General features: G+C 48.6%; 1 protein-coding gene across 15 annotated transcripts in view; it reads left to right on the forward strand.

Annotated features, from left to right (window-relative positions):
- Positions 1–20340, forward strand: part of NUAK1 (NUAK family kinase 1) — a 148783-nt gene that overhangs the window by 110254 nt on the left and 18189 nt on the right. For all 15 annotated transcript variants that reach the window (XM_013988236.3, XM_084955476.1, XM_084955479.1 and 12 more), the window contains 2 exons: positions 14441–14592; positions 17521–17586. In XM_013988236.3, the coding sequence (XP_013843690.1) occupies positions 14441–14592; positions 17521–17586 (218 nt within the window). The remainder of the gene's footprint in view (positions 1–14440; positions 14593–17520; positions 17587–20340) is intronic.

Here is a 20340-nt window from a genome sequence, read left to right on the forward strand (position 1 = left end):
AATAGCTAGGAGTTATTGAGTACCTTGTGCTAGGATGGATTATGTATTATCTTATTTAATCCTTACATCCATGAAAGACAAATTGTTAACATCCCTATTTTATGGTTAAAAAAAAATGAAGCTTATAGGCTAAGGGCCTTTTCCAACATTATACCAACTGCCAGTAAGTGGTAGATCTGAGAGATGAACCTAGTCAGCCTCACTGTGAAGCTGGTGCTCCTAATGCTAGCCAGGTCATGTGGTGGTCTGCAGCGACCCCTACTTTGGGCTGCCTTGTCCTAGAACCTGTGTTCCAGAGACTTCCTGGCCTCCACAGAGGTTACTGTCTAAGAAATGTGAGAGCATTGTGTATTTTTTTTTTTTTTTTTTTTGTCTTTTGTCTTTTTGTCTTTTGTTGTTGTTGCTATTTCTTGGGCCGCCCCCGCGGCATATGGAGGTTCCCAGGCTAGGGGTTGAATCGGAGCTGTAGCCACAGGCCTACGCCAGAGCCACAGCAACGTGGGCTCCGAGCCGCGTCTGCAACCTACACCACAGCTCACGGCAACGCCGGATGGTTAACCCACTGAGCAAGGGCAGGGACCGAACCCGCAACCTCATGGTTCCTAGTCGGATTCGTTAACCACTGAGCCACGACGGGAACTCCAGCATTGGGTATTTTAGAAACGATTTCTGCCTGCATCTCAGGAAGAAGCTTGGGGCCCCAATCTGGTAAACTCACTGGTCAAGTGTTTTCTAAGCGACAGCTCATGGAAATAGAAGTTACTGGTATCTTATTCACAATACCTTCAGGCTCCAGAAATCTGCAACTTCACCGAATCGATGCTACTGTTCACCACATCTCAAAAATAATTTCTTTCGAATGTTTCCTTCTTGAACCAGACCCGGGGTTACTCTCCTATTGACCCAGAGGTGAAGGTGACTGACCCTCAAATTTGTCAACTTGGCGTAAACACAAACCGTAGCTGGCTTCTAATGCTAAGTAAACAAAGAAGGAGAGACACACCTCTTGCAGCCTGTGAGGCTGAGGGTAACCTAATTGAGAGAGAAAAGGAAGAAAGCAATCTCTGGCACCATCTTGAGATGGACCCCTGTTTCCAGTCAAAGGAATTCCAGTCTCCCAGCGGGGAAGTAATTGACAATGTGCAAAGAACAGCTGAAAAGGAAGTGCCCGCTGGAGCTTTCAACTTGGTTGCCTAGGATGGAAGAGATAAAAAACGATTTTTGCCTGGGGTTCTGATTGCAGGACCCAAGTTCAAACATCAAAGGCACATTGTCTCACCCCCATTTCCCCTTTGAAAGTCTAGGAGACTCAATTTGCAAAACTGAGGACAAGCATCTCACAGCACAGGGCTTCAGGGAAGTCGCACCCCATCTGGTAAAGGTCGGGCGCATAAAAGCAGAAAGGTGGGGGGCGGGGGATTGGGCCAGGCCTTCATTTTATCCCCTTGGTTTTTTTTTTTTTTTTTTTTTTTTTGGTTCCTGGAAATCTCTCTTCTTGGCCTTGCAAGATTACATCTCATTCTTGGCCCTTGGTATTGTGATGTGCCGGAACTGGCCAGCGTTTCGTCATGTCCCTTGTCTTAGATAAGGGTGAACCTGGCTTTCTGGGACAAAGTAAGGGAGGCTATTTGGCGCTTGTCAGCTGTGATTGTTCTCCTTTGGGATTTCTCAAACTTCACAAACAAAATAGCAAAGCAAATAAGCAAGTGTGTTTTGATCGTCACTGGAGCCTCATTACCTGGCTCCATGAGCCTTAAACCTGCTGCCCGTTAGAAGATGTAAAAGAAGCTATATTCCAAAAAATTCTTGGAGTTTGCATTGTGGCGCAGCAGAAACGAATCCGACTAGGAACCATGTGGTTTCAGGTTCGATCCCTGGCCTTGCTAAGTGGGTCAAGGATCCGGCGTTGCTGTGAGCCGTGGTGTAGGTCGCAGAAGCAGCTCAGATCTGGCATTGTGGTGGCTGTGGTGTAGCCGGTGGCTACAGCTCCAATTCGACTCCTAGCCTGGGAACCTCCATGTGCTGCAGGTGAGGCCCCAAAGAAAGACAAAAAAAAATAAAAAATTCTCCAAATGTCTACCGTTAAGACATTGCCAGTTAAAAGATCCTCCTGGAGTTCCCGTCATGGCTCAGCAGGTTATGAGCCCAGATAGTATCCATGAGGATGTAGGTTTGATCCCTAGCCTTGCTCAGTGGATTAAGAATCCGGTGTTGCTATGAGCTGTGGTGTAGGTCTCCGACGTAGCTTGGATCTGGCTTTACTGTGGCTGTGGCGTAGGCTGGCAGCTGTTGCTCTAGTTCAACCGCTAGCCTGGAAACTTCTGTATGCCACGGGTGTAGCCCTAAAAAGCAAAAAAAAAAAAAAAAAAAAAAGCTCCTCCCATCTTCCTGGAAGTATACATTACAATATGCTTCTTAAAGCTGCCTATGCCTCCTGACTGTCCAGTAGATCTTTCTGAAAGGGGATATAGTTTTTGCCTCTTAGTGAAAAAAATCACTGCTTTTAAGAATCCAGGCTCTTGGAGTTCTCATTGTGGCATAGTGGTAAAGAACCCAACTAGTATCCATGAGGACTTGGGTTGATCCCTGGCCTTGCTCAGTGTGTTCAGGATCCAGTGTTGCCTTGAGCTGTGGTGTAGGTTGAAGACTCCGCTCAGATCCCGAATTGCTTCGGCTGTGGTGTAGGCTGGCAGCTGCAGCTCCGATTCAACCCCTAGCCTGGGAACCTCCATATGCCACAAATGTGGCCCTAAAAGCAAAAAAAAAAAATCCGGACTCAGATGAAGGCGTTCCTACCTTCTCCTCCCTCGCAGCTTATGGCCAGAAGTCCTGGAGTCAGGAACTGTTGCAGCCTCTGGAAAAGAACCCCTTAAGGATGGCAGGACCCTGATAAACTGACTAATAATGCATTTGGGCACTGTTCTCAGAGGGCGATCCAGGACCAGCAGCAGCAGCATCTCCTAGGCCCCACCCCAGACCCACTGAATCAGAAACCCTGCCTGTGGGCCGGGTGTTCTGTGTAATAACCAGCCTTCCACGTGACTCTGATGTACTCTTAAATTTACAAACCACTGTATTAGAAAAACCCTTGCTCAGTAGGTTAGAAGCCAAAGTCCAATATTGATGCGAGCATCAATGACTTGGAAATACCTACAGAGGAAGCAGTTAACATATCTCTTCTCTGGCTCAAGTGTCGTGATCCAGATTTTCAGGCAGCAAGCAGATCCTGCGTTAGGCCCTTTTGAAGGCAGGGGGCGGCTGAGCTGATCTCACAGCGTCTGTGGGTCACTAATACTACCCACTGTTCTCATTCATTTGCTTACTGAGTCATTCATCATTCAGTCATTCATTCATTTGACAAAAATGTATTGAGCACCTGTGTTCCAGGTACTGTTCTAGCAGGATGAGTATGTATTTATGGTCCAAATGGGCCTAGATGTGAATGAGTCAGCTTGTTTGCCAGTTACTGTTACGTGACCTTGCGGTAGTGACTTAACCTCTCTGAGGCTCAGTTCCCTTAGCTATAAAATGGGGTCACCAGCGAGCTACTTAATAGATAAGATTGTGAGGATTAAATAAGATAACGAATAAAATTGCAAAGCATGGTCCCCAGTACATGCTTAATAAGCTATACTGATCACTGTTTTATGTTTTTCTCTGCTTTTTAGGGCCACACCCATGGCATATGGAAGTTCCCAGGCTAGAGATTGAATCGGAGCTGCAGCTGCCGGCCTACGCCACAGCCACAGTGGGATCTAAGCTTCGTCTGTGACCTATACCACAGCGTGCGGCAACACCAGATCCAACTCACTGAGCGGGACCAGGGATCAGACCCACAACCTCATGGATACTAGTAGGATTCGTTTCTGCTGCACCACAACAGAAACTCCCCTGTTGGTTGTTCTTGATGTGATGTTTGGGATCTGAGGGGTCCTTTCTGGCTGGAGTAGAACCTTCTATCAGGAGGTGGTAACGAGAAGGTTGGGGTCAGATTGTCCATTGCAGTGATTCTAAACTCTGGATGCATGTTAGAATTTCACTGGGCGTTTGTAAGAAGAAATACTGATGCCTGGGCCGCCCCACTAGGGATTTCAGTTTCATTGGCCAGGCTGAGAAAGATGGACTTCATCCTCCAAGCCAGAGGAAATGAGCCCTGCTCTAGACCCTTGCCTTGATCCCATCATTTGTCATCGGTGAATTCCAGAGAAGAACGTGTGTCTGGCAGCCGTCACCCAAGAGCCGAGGACGATACCTTTGGGCTTGGGTTTCCTTCCTCAGCCATTTGGTTGCTGCCCTCATCAGGGGCTCAGAGCCCCATGAAACAGTTTGTTGAACTTGGCAACGTGGTGTATTATGCGTGTGTTTACTCTTCTGAACCCATGGTGAATTGCTGAGCATTGTAGCACACTCCCTCTGCTGCCAGATTTGCGAGTTCCTCTTGCAGTCTCCTCAGACTGCATCCAAAGGAAGGACCCACCGCTGTTAATCCCACAGGTCCAGAGGGTTTTCTTCACTCAGAATCGTACGAATGGTCCCCTGGGCTGTGAATCCGTCCAGTCACGTTTCTAATGAGTTTCCTATGAAGTTAGCCATTTGACCTTCCAGTGTATTATTTTCATTGTTTTTATTTGATTACACCCAAGTCATTTTTCTAGAGGCTGGAGATTAGAAATAAAACAACCCAACGCGAATGCTACTCCCTGGCTGTCCTGCCTCGCCCTCTTGGGTTTCCTGGAATTCAGTATTTTCTAGTGCCTCAAAAAAATACCACTTGCACTTAAAGCTAATTTTTGAAGGGGGAAAAAAAAAGGACACTTTATTGCTATGGAATCTGGGGTCTTTTGAAATAAGCTGGGATGGCTCTGTTCATTTGCCCGGGCAGTCAGCAGCTGCATTTAGGAAGGCCAGTGGCGAGTAGAAGGCGAGTCTCTGCAGTGGCCATACCCTGCAGGGGCCTTTGGGTATTGGCGGGGGGATTGGACTAGATGAACTGTAATGTCTAACTTGCAGAGTCTGGGATTTTTTGGGGGGGATGATTTTGTGCTCCACGCCCTCCATTGATTTCTGACGGTGGGTCCATTTGGTAGGTGCGGCTCCAAGGTTGACATCTGTGCTTTGGAACACTGTTGGGGACTGAGGGGTGGCTCCAGTTCGGAGAGCCAGGCTCGTCTCCACCTCTGGCTTTGCTGAGACCTTTGATGTGTTTGAGTGTTAGTTCACCCTCTCCTCCCTTCTCCCACCTCTCAAAGGCACACGTGCCATCTCAAGTGTGGATCCTGCCAACACATATCCACAGTGATCCTGGATTTGATCCAGGCATGTCTTCATTTGTTCTTTCTTAAACTAAGACTTGCTGCCTAATGTAACAGCTGACCCTTACATGTCTGCTGCCTGCTTGCTGGGTCCTGGGATAGTTCTTGCAGGGAGGCTGGAAGCTTCGTTTTAACAGATGCAGAAACCAAGGCAACAAAAAGGTTAAGTAACTTGCCAAGGTCCCTCAACTGCGTAAATGGCAGAACCTGGGTTTGAACCTGTCTCTGGGAGTCAAGCTCTTAAGCTCTGCACTCCGTTGCCTAATGAAGCAGATGAGAATTTAAGGTTGATGGAGTACTTCTGAGCCACACATGGCAGCTCAAGCAGTGGCTAGAACTGGAGGTGTGATAACCACACGTTTGGTTTTTCTACCCTAAGTGATGAGGGTGGGATGAAGTGGGATAGCAGACCCCCCTGGATTTTCAAGAGAGGGAGTTGACCCCATTCACTGTCCAAAATGGGGAGCATGCTTTTTTCTAGGAGTTCACTCTGTAGGAGGATGGAGTCCATTGGTTGGCCCAACACGGTGCCCTGTTTCCTTTTCCCACACAAATCCCCTGTCCTGGCCACGTCCCCAGCCCTCCTAGTGTTTGACCTTGCCCCCTCCCCTCCATCCAATAGCACTAATGAAAAGTTCCTTTTTTTTTTTTTTTTTTTTTTTGGTCTTTTTGCCATTTCTTGGGCCGCTCCTGCAGCATATGGAGGTTCCCAGGCTAGGGGTCGAATGGGAGCTATAGCCACTGGCCTACACCTGAGCCACAGCAACGTGGGATTTGAGCTGAGTGCAGCCTACACCACAGCTCACGGCAACACCAGATCCTTAACCCACTGAGCAAGACCAGGGATCGAACCCGCAACCTCATGGTTCCTAGTCAGATTCGTTAACCACTGAGCCACGATGGGAACTCCTAATGAATGGTTCTTGTCCAACCTCTTGCATCTCCTTCCTCAGGTAGCTTAGAAACTTTCTTTCATTTCTTCTGCCTTCTGTGGAGTCCACTGCCATCGTTCTCCTTGGGCATGCCAGCCCACATCCAGAAAGAGTTTTGGTTTAAGAAAAGACAATGAGTAAACTAAAGAGCCTTTCATTGTCCCAACCAGGAAACGGAGTCAACTGTGACCAACTCGATGATAGGAGAGCTGCCAGTGTAGCTTAATTTTCTTGTGGGATTAGAGGACCATTTTAGGAAGCTGTGAGCCCATAAGGTGTTTGAAATTGAGTTCTGGGGAGGGAACTCTTGCAGAATGAACCTGGTGTGGATTACCTGACCTAATTAGGTTGCAGACAATCCATTTCTGAAATGAAGAAGAAGGCTGCTTTTCTGGGAGGATCCCACCGAACTTTAATAAAAGAGCACCCCTGAGGAGCGGAATGGCACTTCTTCCTGCTTGAGGTTTTAGGAAAGTAATGAAAATGCTGCCATGCGAGGAGGGCACCCCGCAGAAGGGATGGCAGCACGCCGAACTCATTTAGGCGATGGAGTTGGGAGAGGACAAAGGCATGAGGAGAATTCTGACGGGTCCACTCTAGGGCCTTGGCCTTTATGCTTAAAACCAACAAAGGAGACGTCCTCTCTCCTGCTTCCGTGTTTCCTAACCTGCTTCTCTTGGAGCTTCCTGTTACTCGATTCCCACCCTCTCCCCTTCCCGAGCCCATGTCTTCGCTGAATGGCCTCGTCAAGGCTGGCGAAGGGTTGAAATCCCCAGATCGCCTCACTCCCCAGGCCAGAGCACTGTTTTTAATCACAGGCCTTCTCTCAAGTCAAACAAGTTGTGTTATTAGCCCCGAGGGCAGCAGGAGGGGCTGGGTAGGGGGTGGGTAATTAGCGTGGCTGTGAAAGCCAGACCATCCGAAGGCAGCAGCACCGGACTGTCAAAGTGAACATCTGATGAAACTCAGAATTAAGTGGGAGACGTCGCTGTTCCCATAGCAACCAATTCCCACTCTCCCTTGAAATGGAAAAGAAAAAGAAAACACGACAAATAATTCAAGTTGGTGTCTGGGAAGAAGGCCCTTCTGTGGAGCAGCAGAAGAGAAGAGAGAGTCTGGATATTTTAGGCTATGCCGAGGGCAGTGGTAACACTGGCTTGTGCAACCAGAACCCAAGGCATTTTGGGGGGTTCGGTTCTGCACCTCTTTTCTCTAGAATCTCCCCAGACCCACTCAGGTCTCAGACCTCAGCTCTTTCTCTCTGATCACCTGGGTACTTCCAGTCTGTATCCCACAGGTTAGCAGTGTATTTATTTTTGTAAGGACGGGTTATAATCAACTAGATAGCAACTCCCGGATGTCAAAGACAGTGTCTCGGGCTATGTTTCTGTCTCCTTTATCACATGGCAAGTTGCTCATCTCATTGCTTCAGGCATTTTCAGAAAAGGTAGTGATGTGGGATCTCTGATGGAGAAGGATCTTCATCGAGTTTTATGCAAGGAGGGTAAAGGGATGTTGGGGAAGGTGGTGCAGAGTTGTGGCAAGAACATAATCTTTAGAGTCACTCACATTTGGGACCAAGTCCGTACTGGTCCTCTGCCCAGAGGTGCCTACAGAGGAGCATGAAAAGATGCACCCAAGGAGTTCCCATTGCGGCTCAGCAGTAACAAACCTGACTAGTATCCATGAGGACGTGGGTTCTATCTCTGGCCTTGCATAGTGGCTTAAGGATCTGGTGTTGCTGTGACTTGTGGGATAGGTCGCAGATGCAGCTCAGATCTGCTGTGGCTGTGGCATAGGCTGGCAGCTGCAGCTCTGATTCGACCCCTCACCTGGGAACTTCCATAAGCTATGGGTGCAGCCCTAAAAAGACAAAAAAAAAAAAAAAAAAAAAAAAGACATGCACAAGAATGTTCGTAGGGACATGATTCGTAATGAGCCTCACCTGGAAACCACCCAGTGTCACTCACCAGTAGTGGATCAGTAACCACTGGTACGTGGTTCTGTAACGTGATACAGTCGCACAATGAAGTACCCTACAGCAACGCGGGTGGACAGTCTTTGACAGCTCGGAACTGCATGGATTACTCTTACAAATGTAATGTTGAAAAAGTGAAGCCAGACACAAAAGAATAGAATATACTGTGTGCTGCAGGATTCCATTTGTAGAATCAAAATCAGTACTGAATCTGTGATACTGGCATATGTACATGTCCCTGGGGAGATGGGTAGTGACCAAAGAGGACAGGAGAGGGTGCTTTCCTACCACTGGCCACATTGTTTCTTTGTTTCTTTTGTCTTTTTAGGGCCTCACCTGTGACATTTGAAAGTTCCCCAGCTAGGGGTCAAATCAGAGCTACAGCTGCCAGCCAACACCATAGCTACAGCCACACCAGATCCGAGCTGCATCTGCGACCTACACCACAGCTCACAGCAACGCTGGATCCTTAACCCACTGAGCAAGGCCAGGGATCGAACCCGAGTCTCATGGATACTAGTGGGGTTCATTAACCGCTGAGCCATGATGGGAACTCCTGGCCACCTTGTTTCTTGATCTGAGCGCTGGCCGCCTATTCACAAAGGAGGGATAATGTTAATACCTGTCTCAGGATTGTTAGGATTGGACGTGGCCGTCCGTGGCATGCAGCAGCTGTGTAAATGTTAACTGCTGTGTCTAGGATTCAGCCGTCTAGGGAAGAAGGGGTCACTGTCTGGGGGTGCGAGCCCTGCACTATTTCATGGGTCCAGGATCCTGGATGCCATCCTGTCCCTTGTTCCATCCATTCTTGTTCTTGGCATTGCTTGGTCACCTGTCTGACCACCCCCCACTCCCGCCCCCAGCTCCTCATGGGACTTGAAGGCCTCTGCGTCTCGTTCCTAGTCTCCTTCTTCTTTCTCTTGCCTTAGTTTTCAGCACCTGCCAACTCTGGTAGTTCTGCTTATGCTGTCTTTTCTGCCATCCTGCCATCTACATAGTGGGTGCTTTATAAAGCTTCGTTGCTCTAGTAACAACCTGGGTGTGCACCGCGTGGACCTGGCCCCCGAGCCGTGGGCTGACTCAGGCTGAGCTCAGTTTCTGTTCAGGGTTTAATTTTCCTGGTAGGCCTGGCATGTCAAGGGCCATAGTTTTCCTTACCATTCTGGAGCCACCGGGCTTCTGGGTAAAACTGTCTGGCCAAGAGACACAGGCTTTCATTCTTCAGAAAGGAAACCCTTCCCAACTGGTGGAAAATAAGCTTTTGCTTAGTGACTAATAACATAAACACAGACAAGATTTCTGGGCTTATAAATAACCAGTTGTAAAAGTGCCCAAGGGAGGCAGCCCTTTCTGCCAGAAGAATGGCCAAGAGTGTTCCTATCACCTCACTGATGGTGACCTTAATGCAGGCAAGGAGCCGTGGCTGCGGAAGCTGATCATTCTTTAGGACGAATTCCCAAGGCCTTGCTCGTATACATTATAAATCCAGGGCCATTCTGGAAAAATAATAGTTGATCTAAGGTTCTTCCTGCTCAAAAAATCCTGGTTCTGCGGCAGCCGTGGCATGTTTTAAACAGCGATGCCGGTGGGGAGAGGAAACTAAGAGGCCGATAAAGCAATTATGAGAACAGGAGTTCCCGTCGTGGCTCAGCGGTAAAGAACCTGATTAGTAGCCATGAGGACCTGGGTTTGATCCCTCGCCTCACTCAGTGGGCTAAGGATCCTGCATTGCCATGAGCTGTGGTGTAGGTCACAGATGCGACTCGGATCCTGCGTGGCTGTGGCTGTGGCTGTGGCATGGGCCGGCAGCTACAGCTCCAGTTGGACCCCTAGCCTGGGAACCTCCAGCTGCAGCAGCTGCAGCTCCAGCTCCAGTTCAACCCCTAACCTGGGAACTTCCATATGCCATGTGTGCAGCCCTAAAAAGATGAAAAAGAAAAAATTTTGAGAATGGCTCCCACTGATTGAGCAGTGGCAGGAGCACCGTGCTGGGGGTGCTGGACCCGTGAGCTCACTGAAGCCCCATAACACTGTGAGGAGGTTATTAGCTTCATTTGACTGATGAAGAGACTGAGGGTCAGAGGGGTTGCTGTATATGGTTAACAGTACAGGGGCTAAGGGCGTGGAGTGTGCAGTCTGACGCAGGTCCAGGCCTTGTACTTGCTCTGTGGCCGTAGCAGTTACGCACCTCTCTGTATCCAGATTTTCTCATCTGTGGAACAGATGTGCTATTGGCACAGTGCCTGCACATAGTAGGTCTTCAATAAATGCTGCTATTATTAGGAAAGACTCAAGAAGCTTCAAGTATAATACCAAATGGTCTCCTCGATGAATCATGGACACTCCAAGTCTAGAAATGTTGTTTATATTTAGTTAATCTAGGGTTGCAATCAAGGCCTTGGCCATGGGACTCCAGCTGCTTCCTGCTGGGGGCCTGGGGGTGGAGTCCCAGAGCCAGGCCTGGCCACGTTGGCTGTTCTCTTGCCCGGCTGCCCACAGGGAGGGTAGCACCACTCATCCTGTGGTTCCCAGACCACCACCTGGTTAGTTCAGTAGGGAAACAGAAATGGTCAAATCACTCTGCAAAACTCAAGAGTTAAAGAAAACAGGTTCTCGTAGTTCCCATTGTGGCTCAGTGGAAACGAATCTCACTAGTATCCATGAGGATGCAGGTTCGATCCCTGGCCTCGCTCAGTGGTTTAAGGATCTGGCGTTGCTGTGGCTGTGGTGTAGGCTGGCAGCTACAGCTCTGATTCGACACCTAGCCTGGGAACTTCCGTAGTCCACAGGTGCAGTCCTAAAAAGACAAAAAAAAAAAAAAAAAAAACCCAAAAACAGAATCGTGGTTCTCCAAGAGTGATTAAATATTAGCATTTTCCAGATATTTTACTTGTCTCACTGTGGAACCCTCTTTACTTCCAGAAAGTCTTTCAGAACTAGGGCACCAGGAAACCTGCATTCGGAACAACTGGTCCCTAGCCCCTCCAAATGCAGTCAGCAGAGGACCAAGCATGAAAGAGGGGAGATGGTTGGGAAAGGGGTGGCCGGGGATGGGAGACAGGTGGACAGGATCGGGGTCTGTTTTTAGAGGTAGGACCAGCAGGACTTAGCGATGGAAGCTGTTTAGTAAACTCTTTGGCACATTGAACTGTGTTGAACTGAACCGTGTTTCTATCTCCTTGAGCCAGGAAAGGGACAAGTCTGCTCACTGAAACAGTCCTTTCGTCTGCATGAAGCCAGTGACCCACACCTTCTGATGGTCACTGAGGGGACCAGTGGCTTTGGCCTTCTTTAAGGGCACATCCGACTCTTTGGGGGTGTGAGGCTCTTTGTTTATTTCCCTCTCAAAGTACTTTCTGTCCTGCTGCACCCCCCACCCCGCAACCATTTTTAAAATTAGAAAACCCGCTGCCCTCTCCAGGGCCTATCACTCGTTCATTTTTAGAGCCTGAGCCATGCATCCTGAGGCAGGCTTTCCAGTTTCCAAAGCTGATTGTTAATGAAGAGTGCACAACAGGCTGAGATCCCTGGCAGGAGCCAAAGCTGCAGGGTACACCAAGGCCAGCAGACGCGGGAGCAGCCAATTTTATCTGGCTGTTCTCTCTCCTCCTCCTCCCTGCCCTCCTCCTTCTCCCTCCGTTTTATCAGAGAGGTTTGGCTGGACTTGAAGGAGCCAGAAAGAAACTGGAGGGGCCTGAGCTGCTAGCAGCCAGGGACGAGGTGCGGGAGGACAGGGGATGCTGGCTGGGGGCACAGTCCAGTTCATTGAGGGTGTCTGTGCATCTGGCTCAGTGCTGGGCCCTCTGGAGTCCAAGAGTATTGATACCAACAGTAATAACATTATTGAGTGTGTGCCATGAGGGCAGGCCTTGTTCTGAGCACTTAACATACCTGATGTCAATAAATCCTCCCAACAATTCTGGGAAATACTGATGTAACTACCAAAGGCACAGAGAGGGCAAGCAACTCCCCCAGAGTCACACAGCAAGTAAGAGGCAGATCCAGGCATCTACTTAGGAATGCCTGATTCTAAAATGACAGTTTTTACTTTTCCAAGTCTAGGCTCAGAGTCCAGGCAGGGGAAATAAATATGTAATCAGCAAGTATACCCATGCAGTTTCAAAGTGCTGTGAGGTAAGTATCCATTAGCGCAGTGAGAGGTGGAAGGGAAGCAAGGCGGATGCCATATTTGAGTTCATTCTTATGTTGTTTTTTTTTTAAATAGTTTTTTTTCCCTTTTTATAACCACACCTGCAGACACCATATTTGAGTTCATTCGTGTGTTCTCTTTATTTTTTATTTATTTATTTATTTTTGTCTTTTTGCTCTATCTTGGGCCATGCCCACAGCATATGGAGGCTCCCAGGCTAGGGGTCCAATCGGAGCTGTAGCCACCGGCCCAGGCCAGAGCCACAGCACTGCAGGATCTGAGCCTAGTCTGCAACCTACACCACAGCTCACGGCAATGCCGGATCGTTAACCCACTGAGCAAGGGCAGGGACCGAACCCGCAACCTCATGGTTCCTAGTCGGATTCGTTAACCACTGCGCCATGACGGGAACTCCTGTTCCCTTTTTTTAAAATAGTTTTTTTTTTTTCTTTTTTTTCTTTTTGCAGCCACTCCTTTGGCATATGGAAGTTCCCGGACTAAGGGTTTCATCAGAGTTTGTGGCAACACTGGATCCTTCACCTGCTGAGCAAGGCCAGGGATCAAACCTGTAACTTCAGGGACACTGTATCAGGTTCTTAACCTGCTGAGCCACAGTAGGAACTCCTTGAGTTCATTCTTGACAGATGAGTTGGTATTGCCCTGGCAGGTAGGATAGGTAGGAGTAAAGGCAGAAGGAAGAGCATGGAGGTGCGAACAGCAGTATGTGTGTGTGTGGGTGTGAGAGAGAGAGAGAGAGAGAGAGAGAGAAATAACAACTTGACATCAGATTGTGAACAATCTGGCTCAATTGTGAACAGATCTGGTATTGGTGGGCGGAGGGGGCCTGATAGGGAGTGGTAGAAGCCACTGAGATGGAGGGAGGTAGGCAGGGGTCCTACAGGGAACGGGAGGGTCTTGGGTACCCTACAAAGGTTTTTACACCATATCCCTTGGAAGTGATAGATTTCAATATGATGATTATTTTATCTTCGCTCAAAGGGCATCTTGTGTGAAACCCCCAACTGTGAAACAGATAGCATTGGAGGGGCTTTGGCTGCAGTGGAGCTGAGGACCTAGACTCTGTTCATGGTCTCCCAACCTGCCCCCTTGGGCATCTGCCTGGAGCTCCTAGGACTCAGGAGAGCAGCGTTTGAACATCAGTGTTAGAGAATATCAGCGTTGGGGAGAGAGACGCATTTAGTGCTTTGATTATTTACAGTGATGGTCCAGAATGCATTTAAGATGCTTTGAGTTCCCCCATTTAATAAATATTAATTGACACCTTTTGCCAATGGGCATTGAGTGCTGGGGGTACATCAGCCAATGAAAGAGATCAATCCTTGGAGTTCCCATTGTGGCTCAGCAGGTTAAGAATCTGATTAATATCCATGAGGATACAGGTTCAATCCCGAGCCTCCCTCAGTGGGCTAAGGATTCAGCATTGCCGTGAGCTTCAACATAGGCTGTGGTTGTGGGGTAGGCCGGCAGCGGAGGCTCTGATTTGACCCCTACCGTGGGAACTTCCATATGACGCAGGTGTGACCCTGAAAAGAAAAAAAAGAGACAGCTCAATCCTCATTACATTCTAGTGGGGGAGACCAAAGAAATACACAGAATAGATGCATCAAAGGGCTCAAAAGGGTCTGGTGGCTGCATTTGGGACTTTGGGTTTTATTTTGAGTGGGATGGAAAGTCTGGAAGCTTTTGAATAGAGGCAACAAGTTCAGCCATTCATTTCAGGGTCTGGGTAGCTGGTCCATATCAAACGGTTACTCCCCATGATCTCATCCACAGGGGAGCCGATCCGATGGGAAGGGCTTGGGAGGAAGGAACCTGGTAAAGGGAGCAGGGTCCTCAGAAGAAGGCACGCTTCCCAGTCAGGTGACAGAGACAGCGATGATGTCACGGTCCACCTGCTTGGGAAGCTTGCTCATCCCCTCGTGGCGTTGATGGCCTGACTTGTTTGCCCCGTCCGGTGACATCTCCCTCGTCCCCTCTCACAGTCTCTGTATCATAAGTGAGCTGGTCGGGTAAACAGGCTGTCTGTGTATTGCCATTCCCCCTGCAGTGTTCGAGAACAAAGATAAGATTGTGATCATCATGGAGTACGCCAGCAAAGGGGAGCTGTACGATTACATCAGCGAGCGGCGCCGGCTCAGCGAGCGGGAGACCAGGCACTTCTTCCGGCAGATCGTCTCCGCCGTGCACTATTGTCACAAGGTATGGCCCAGCCCTGCCGCCGCGCTGGCCACAGGTTGTTAGGGAACCACGTGACTCTTTTCATATTATAAAGGTGACATCTGGAGTTCCCTGGTGGCCTATTGCTTAAGGACCTGGCATTGTCACTGCTGTGACTCGCAATCCTGCTGTGGTTTGGGTTTGATCCCTGGCCCAGATGCTGCAGACGAGGCCGAAAATAAATAAAGGTGCCATCTGTTCACTGTATATGGAGAGAATCTGTAAACTAGAAAGAAGAAAATCATCATTCCCCAGAATCCCAGAGCCCGGGATGACCTGCTAGTGACGTTTTTGTTTGTATCTTTCCCAACTTCGTCCCCCTACTCCTCATGTTTATTTTTTTATGTAAACTTCTTATTTTGAATAATTTTATCTTTTGTCTTTTTTTTTTTTTTTTTGTCGTTGTTGTTGTTGTTGTTGTTGCTATTTCTTGGGCCGCTCCCGCGGCATATGGAGGTTCCCAGGCCAGGGGTTGAATCGGAGCTGTAGCCACCGGCCTACGCCAGAGGCACAGCAACGCAGGATCCGAGCCGCGTCTGCAACCTACACCACAGCTCACGGCAACGCCGGATCGTTAACCCACTGAGCAAGGGCAGGGACCGAACCCGCAACCTCATGGTTCCTAGTCGGATTCGTTAACCACTGCACCACGACGGGAACTCCGAATAATTTTAGATTTACAGCAAAGGTTCCAAGATAGCACAGAATTCTCAGGTACCTCTTCACTCAGTTTTACCCTCATGCTAACAACTTGCAGGACTGTAGGACATTTGTCAAAACGGAGACACCTACATTCTTACACTGCTATTAACAAAACTCCAGGGTTTTATTTGGATTTTACCAGTTTTTCCACCAGTGACCACTCTCCCTTCCACGATCCCATCCAGAGTACCACAGTGCATGTATTTTTTTACATCTGTGTCTACATTGAAATCCTAAGTGAAAACGCAAAACATATTCCTCCGTCACTGAAAAATGCTCTATAATTACTGTGATGGTTGGGCATTGAAGCTGGTTCTAATTTCTGATTCTAAATAGGATTGACCTCTTCATACATGAACCTTTATTCCTCTCATTTGAATAATTTATTTAGGAGAAATTCCAGAAGTGGGATTAGCAGGCCAGAGGTTCTGACCTTGTTTATGCCCTTGTTTCTGTTCCTTGCATAGGTGACATTCACATAGGTTATGAAGTGACACGGACATTTTAGTGCTATACAACTAATGGCCTGTGCTCTTTTTTTTTTTTTTTTTTTTTTTTGTCTTTTGTCTTTTTAGGGCCTCACCTGCAGCATATGGAGGTTCCCAGGCTAGGGGTCTAATCAGAGCTGTAGCTGCCGGCCTATGCTTCAGCCACAGCAATGCCAGATCTGAGCCGCGTCTGCGACCCACACCACAGCTCACGGCAACACCAGATCCTTAACCTGGTGAGCAAGGCCAGGGATTGAACCCACGTCCTCATGGATACTAGTCGGGTTGGTTAACCATTGAGCCACGACGGGAACTCCTATTTGACTCCTCCTTGCTGACTCAGATGACTCTTTGATAATTCAGATTATACAATGTTTTCATCGTCCGGCCTCCTCGTGAAGCACCACAGATTCTACTTCCATCATTCGAAGTGTCTGAAACTTGGATTTTGTATGAATGGGGCTTTATTAGATGCATTCCATCTTATTGTGAAAATGAGGAAGGCAATGGTGTAAACCAAACGACTCCCAGAATTCAAACCTAAAAATCAGCTACCTTGCATTCCATATCTTTCCTCCAGGAGCCCTGGTGTGTGCATTTCTGAATTCAAAACACATCCCTGAAGATTTGGGTTAGAAAGAGCAATAGAAATACATGTTTTCGTCTTTTCCTTCAGTGCCTTTGGAGATACTAGGAACTGCCACATGGAAAGGAAAATAAGCAGTATAGCACGTGCTGTAAACATGCAGATTGTGAACTGAAAAAATCTTGAATAAAAGACAAAGAATTGCTAGGCCGTTGGTTTGGACGGACAGCTTCAATTGCAAAGGTCCTTTACGCTGAATGGTGTTAAAAACGCCCTTCCAGCCCCCGAGGAGCTGGTCCTTTTCAATTCCTCTTCTCTTCCCTGCCCAGCCTCCTTCTTCAAAGATCATTGGGTTTTAAAAAGAATTGAGCAGGGCAGTTGTTACCTCTGTGTAGACCAACGGCTTCTTGGCTAATGACGTCTTGTCACCATTCACCTGGCTGGCTGCTTGTCCCTGAGCTCAGCTGCCAGCTTTGCCAGCGTTTGCTCGACTGGAAATGTCCCCAGGTGTGGTGGCCTGCCTCGGTCTCCTTGGCCTCTCCCACCTCCACCGGTCACCCCACCTTGAGTCCTGCCCTGCAGAGAGGGACCTCCAGAACCTTCCCTTCCAGCCGCTTAGGAAATACTCTTGGGAAAACATCCGTTCTCCTGGGGACAGAGGTGCGTGGTTTCATGAGTCCGAATAGACTGAGCCAGGTGCCTCGGAGACAGATAGGCAGACAGACAAGCAAGGTCTGCGACCCCCACCTCCTGAGTCGTCAGCAGAGAAATCTGCTGCCTCCCCGGGAATCACATCACAGACAGTGTTTGCCACTGCCCGGGACTGTGGTGCCTTCACACAGTGGAATTGCGTTCCGACAAAGGGTCCTCCTGCTGTTTTACAGGCTCTGGGGGAGAATGGATTCCAGTCATTTTTCCCTTAACCGCACAGCAAGTGACTAATGCTCTCCTGTCGCCTGGTCGCTGGCAGGGAGCTTCGTGACAGTGAGAAAGGCCCGGAAGGATGGGGACGAAGACCACCGGGGCTGGCGCATTGCTTTAATCTGTCAAAGATTTCCTTCTGCTACCCTCCTCCCTCCTCTTCTCTCACCCCAGCTGCTCCCATTCACTTCCCGGCCTGTCTTCTCATTTCAGAACGGCGTGGTCCACCGGGACCTGAAGCTGGAGAATATACTGCTCGATGACAACTGTAATATCAAGGTAAAGCCCTTGCCTTGCTGATTGATATGCTGGACCTGGGGACTGCAGCTGGCGGGGGGCTTAAACGCTGCTCCAACCTGCCGCCTACAAATAAGGCAGCCACTTCCTTCCAGGCAGGTGGGTGGGGAGAGTCCCTGGGCTCCAGCCCTCAGTTCAGCTGAAACTGCAAAATCCAACAAGCATTTATTGATCTCCAACTGCATGCCAGACATGGTCCTCCAAAGTTGACTAAAATACCGTCTTGTCCTTGGGGATCTCGTAGTCTGTTATTATCACTGTCAGAATACTTATAACAATAACAGTAGGGCGTTTGTATTTCAGGTTGTAGTTGCCCAATAGCACTTAAGTTCAGTCTCACAACCATATGAGATAGGTATTGTTATCCACAGCATTTCACAGATAGGGAAGCTGAGGCACAGAGACATTAAGTAACTTTCCTGGGGTAACCCAGTGGTTAAGTAGTGGAGTTGGGGATTGAATTCATCTCTCTGACCCACCAAGCCCAAGTGTGACCCATTCTACTGGATCTGACGGCAGGGCCCCTAGTTATTTTATCATCTATCCCTGTCACGTCTCTGACTCTCCCACCCCCGTGTCCTCCTTTTCCCTTGCAACCGTGCCACCCCAGCCGTGGAACTGGGAAGCTGACGGAAACGGGGGTGGCGGTTGCTGTTGGGAAGGAGCGCATCGGCGGGTGATGGGTTTGCTTTTGTGGAGAGTATTATTGCTGGCTGCTGCCGGAGCTGGAGAAAGCTCTCCTGGCCGACAGAGTTCAAGTGCCTCCTACAGAGCACTCCGAATGGCCTTTTGATCGTGGCTGCAAAATAAGCAAATACAGTTTCAAAATAAACGGAACTCACCGCATGGGTTTCATTATGAAATGGCCTTAGCACTCCTGGCACCAGGGGTCCCTCTGATTGGCCACTGATGACGTGGGTGCTGCATCCCTGGTCCCCGACCGAGCATGGGAATGACCTTGCATCATCCTCTTGTTGTTGTTGTTGTTGCCCTCAGCTGAGCTCGTGCATCACACGGAGACTGTTTCCTTGCAGGGACCGATGGAGTGGCTTTGGTTTTGGATTCTGTTTGCAGATCATAGTGGCAACTGTTAGTCACCACAGTCCTTTGAGAGGCCCCTGGAAGCCACTTCTGGGTGACCTCTTGTTTTTCATGAGTGGTTAACTGTGATCACTAGTTCTCTGTGGTCCATAGAGTAAGGAGGAAACAGCTAGTCAAAACAGCCTTTCTAGGAACAGGACGTGAAATCTCAGGGTCTCTCCATTTCTGGCCAAGTTCTGGATTGTTCTAGAAGGATCGGTGGCAGCAGAGTTAGAAAATTCCATCCTGTGTGGTTTACTAGCTGCTTGACACTGGTTGAGCCATGGTAGCTGTTTCCTCTGCCATAAAATGGGGAGAGGATAATGCCCACGGGCTTGTTTTGAGGACTGAACCAGATGCTCAGTATTTAGCTTTAGCAACTGCTGAGCGCTGTGCAGAGTCCAGGTTAAGAGCAGTGGCTTTGGAGTTGGGTTGCCTGAGTTTGGGATACCCCTTACTAATGGCAGTGTTGTAGATAAATTATTCATGTATCCAAGCCTCAGGTTCCTTTTTTTTTTTTTTTTTTTTTTTTTTTTTACTTTTTAGGGCCGCATATGAAGCATATGGAAATTCCCAGGCTAGGGGTGAAATCAGAGCTGTAGCTGCCGGCCTACGCCACAGCCACAGCAATGCTGGATCCTTAACCCACTAGAGTGAGGCCAGGGATCAAACCTGAGTCTTCATGGATACTAGTCGGGTTCGTTATCACTAAGCAACAAAGGGAATTCTATCTGTTCATTTGTTAAATGAGTATTTGCAGAGTAATTACTATGTGCCAGGCCCTGTGACCAGGCCTGAAGAGTCCATGACAAACAGGAGGATTTTAGACACTATATAGTCAGAGCACTGAACTCTTAATATCCAAGGCGCCTGCTTACAAGACTGGCCACCCGGGGAACAAATAGAACAGGAAGTCAGCTGCTATGAGGGTGTGTGGGACCTGGGGCGTGTGGTCAGGCCATGGCTAGAGAATTGGGTTCTGGTCTGAGGGGTGCACATTCTAAGGCCTTCTGTCATCCACCCTGTTAACTTTCTCTGCAGATTCTTCCTGCCACCTGCCCACAGAGCTCTCAGAATGAAATGTAGTCTTTACAAGGCCTGGAATGTGAGCCTCTCGCTTGGGGGTTGGGTTCTTTGGTACAGCTTGACCTCTTGGTCCCCTGATGTAGTCCCAGAAGTGATAAGGCACATAGCTTCCTACTGAGTCATAGAATTCCCCAATGGAAGAGAAGAATGGTTCGCATTCTGAAAGCCATTGTGCTGGGAACAATGGGCAGGAGCCCCGGAGAATGGCTCATTTGCATAACGCAATAGGGCAGTGATGCTGGGCCTCTCAGCTCCCGTGACCAGGTCCTTCATCTGGGATCCTTGACCAGTATGTAACAGCAGCTATATGGAGCATTACAAAAAAGTTTTGGTCATATTTTTTACTTAAGATTCTTAATCCTTAATTTCTGCTCCTGGCATTTGCCAAGGTCACACACACACACACACACACACACACACACACACACACACACACCCCTCTTCCCTTTCTCTGGTGCTGTTCCTTCCTTCTGCTTCGAACTTCAGGGAATCCTTTAAGGATCTGAGAATCTTAGAGCTTGACAGAACCTTAAAGGTCATTTTCCAACCCCTCAATTGAATGATTATGGC

Source organism: Sus scrofa, chromosome 5, assembly GCF_054392235.1.
Source record: "Sus scrofa isolate SSC_HxYL_T2T_F1_AM1 chromosome 5, Sscrofa_HxYL_maternal_Yorkshire_Landrace_v2.0, whole genome shotgun sequence".
NCBI classification, from domain to species: Eukaryota; Metazoa; Chordata; class Mammalia; order Artiodactyla; family Suidae; genus Sus; species Sus scrofa.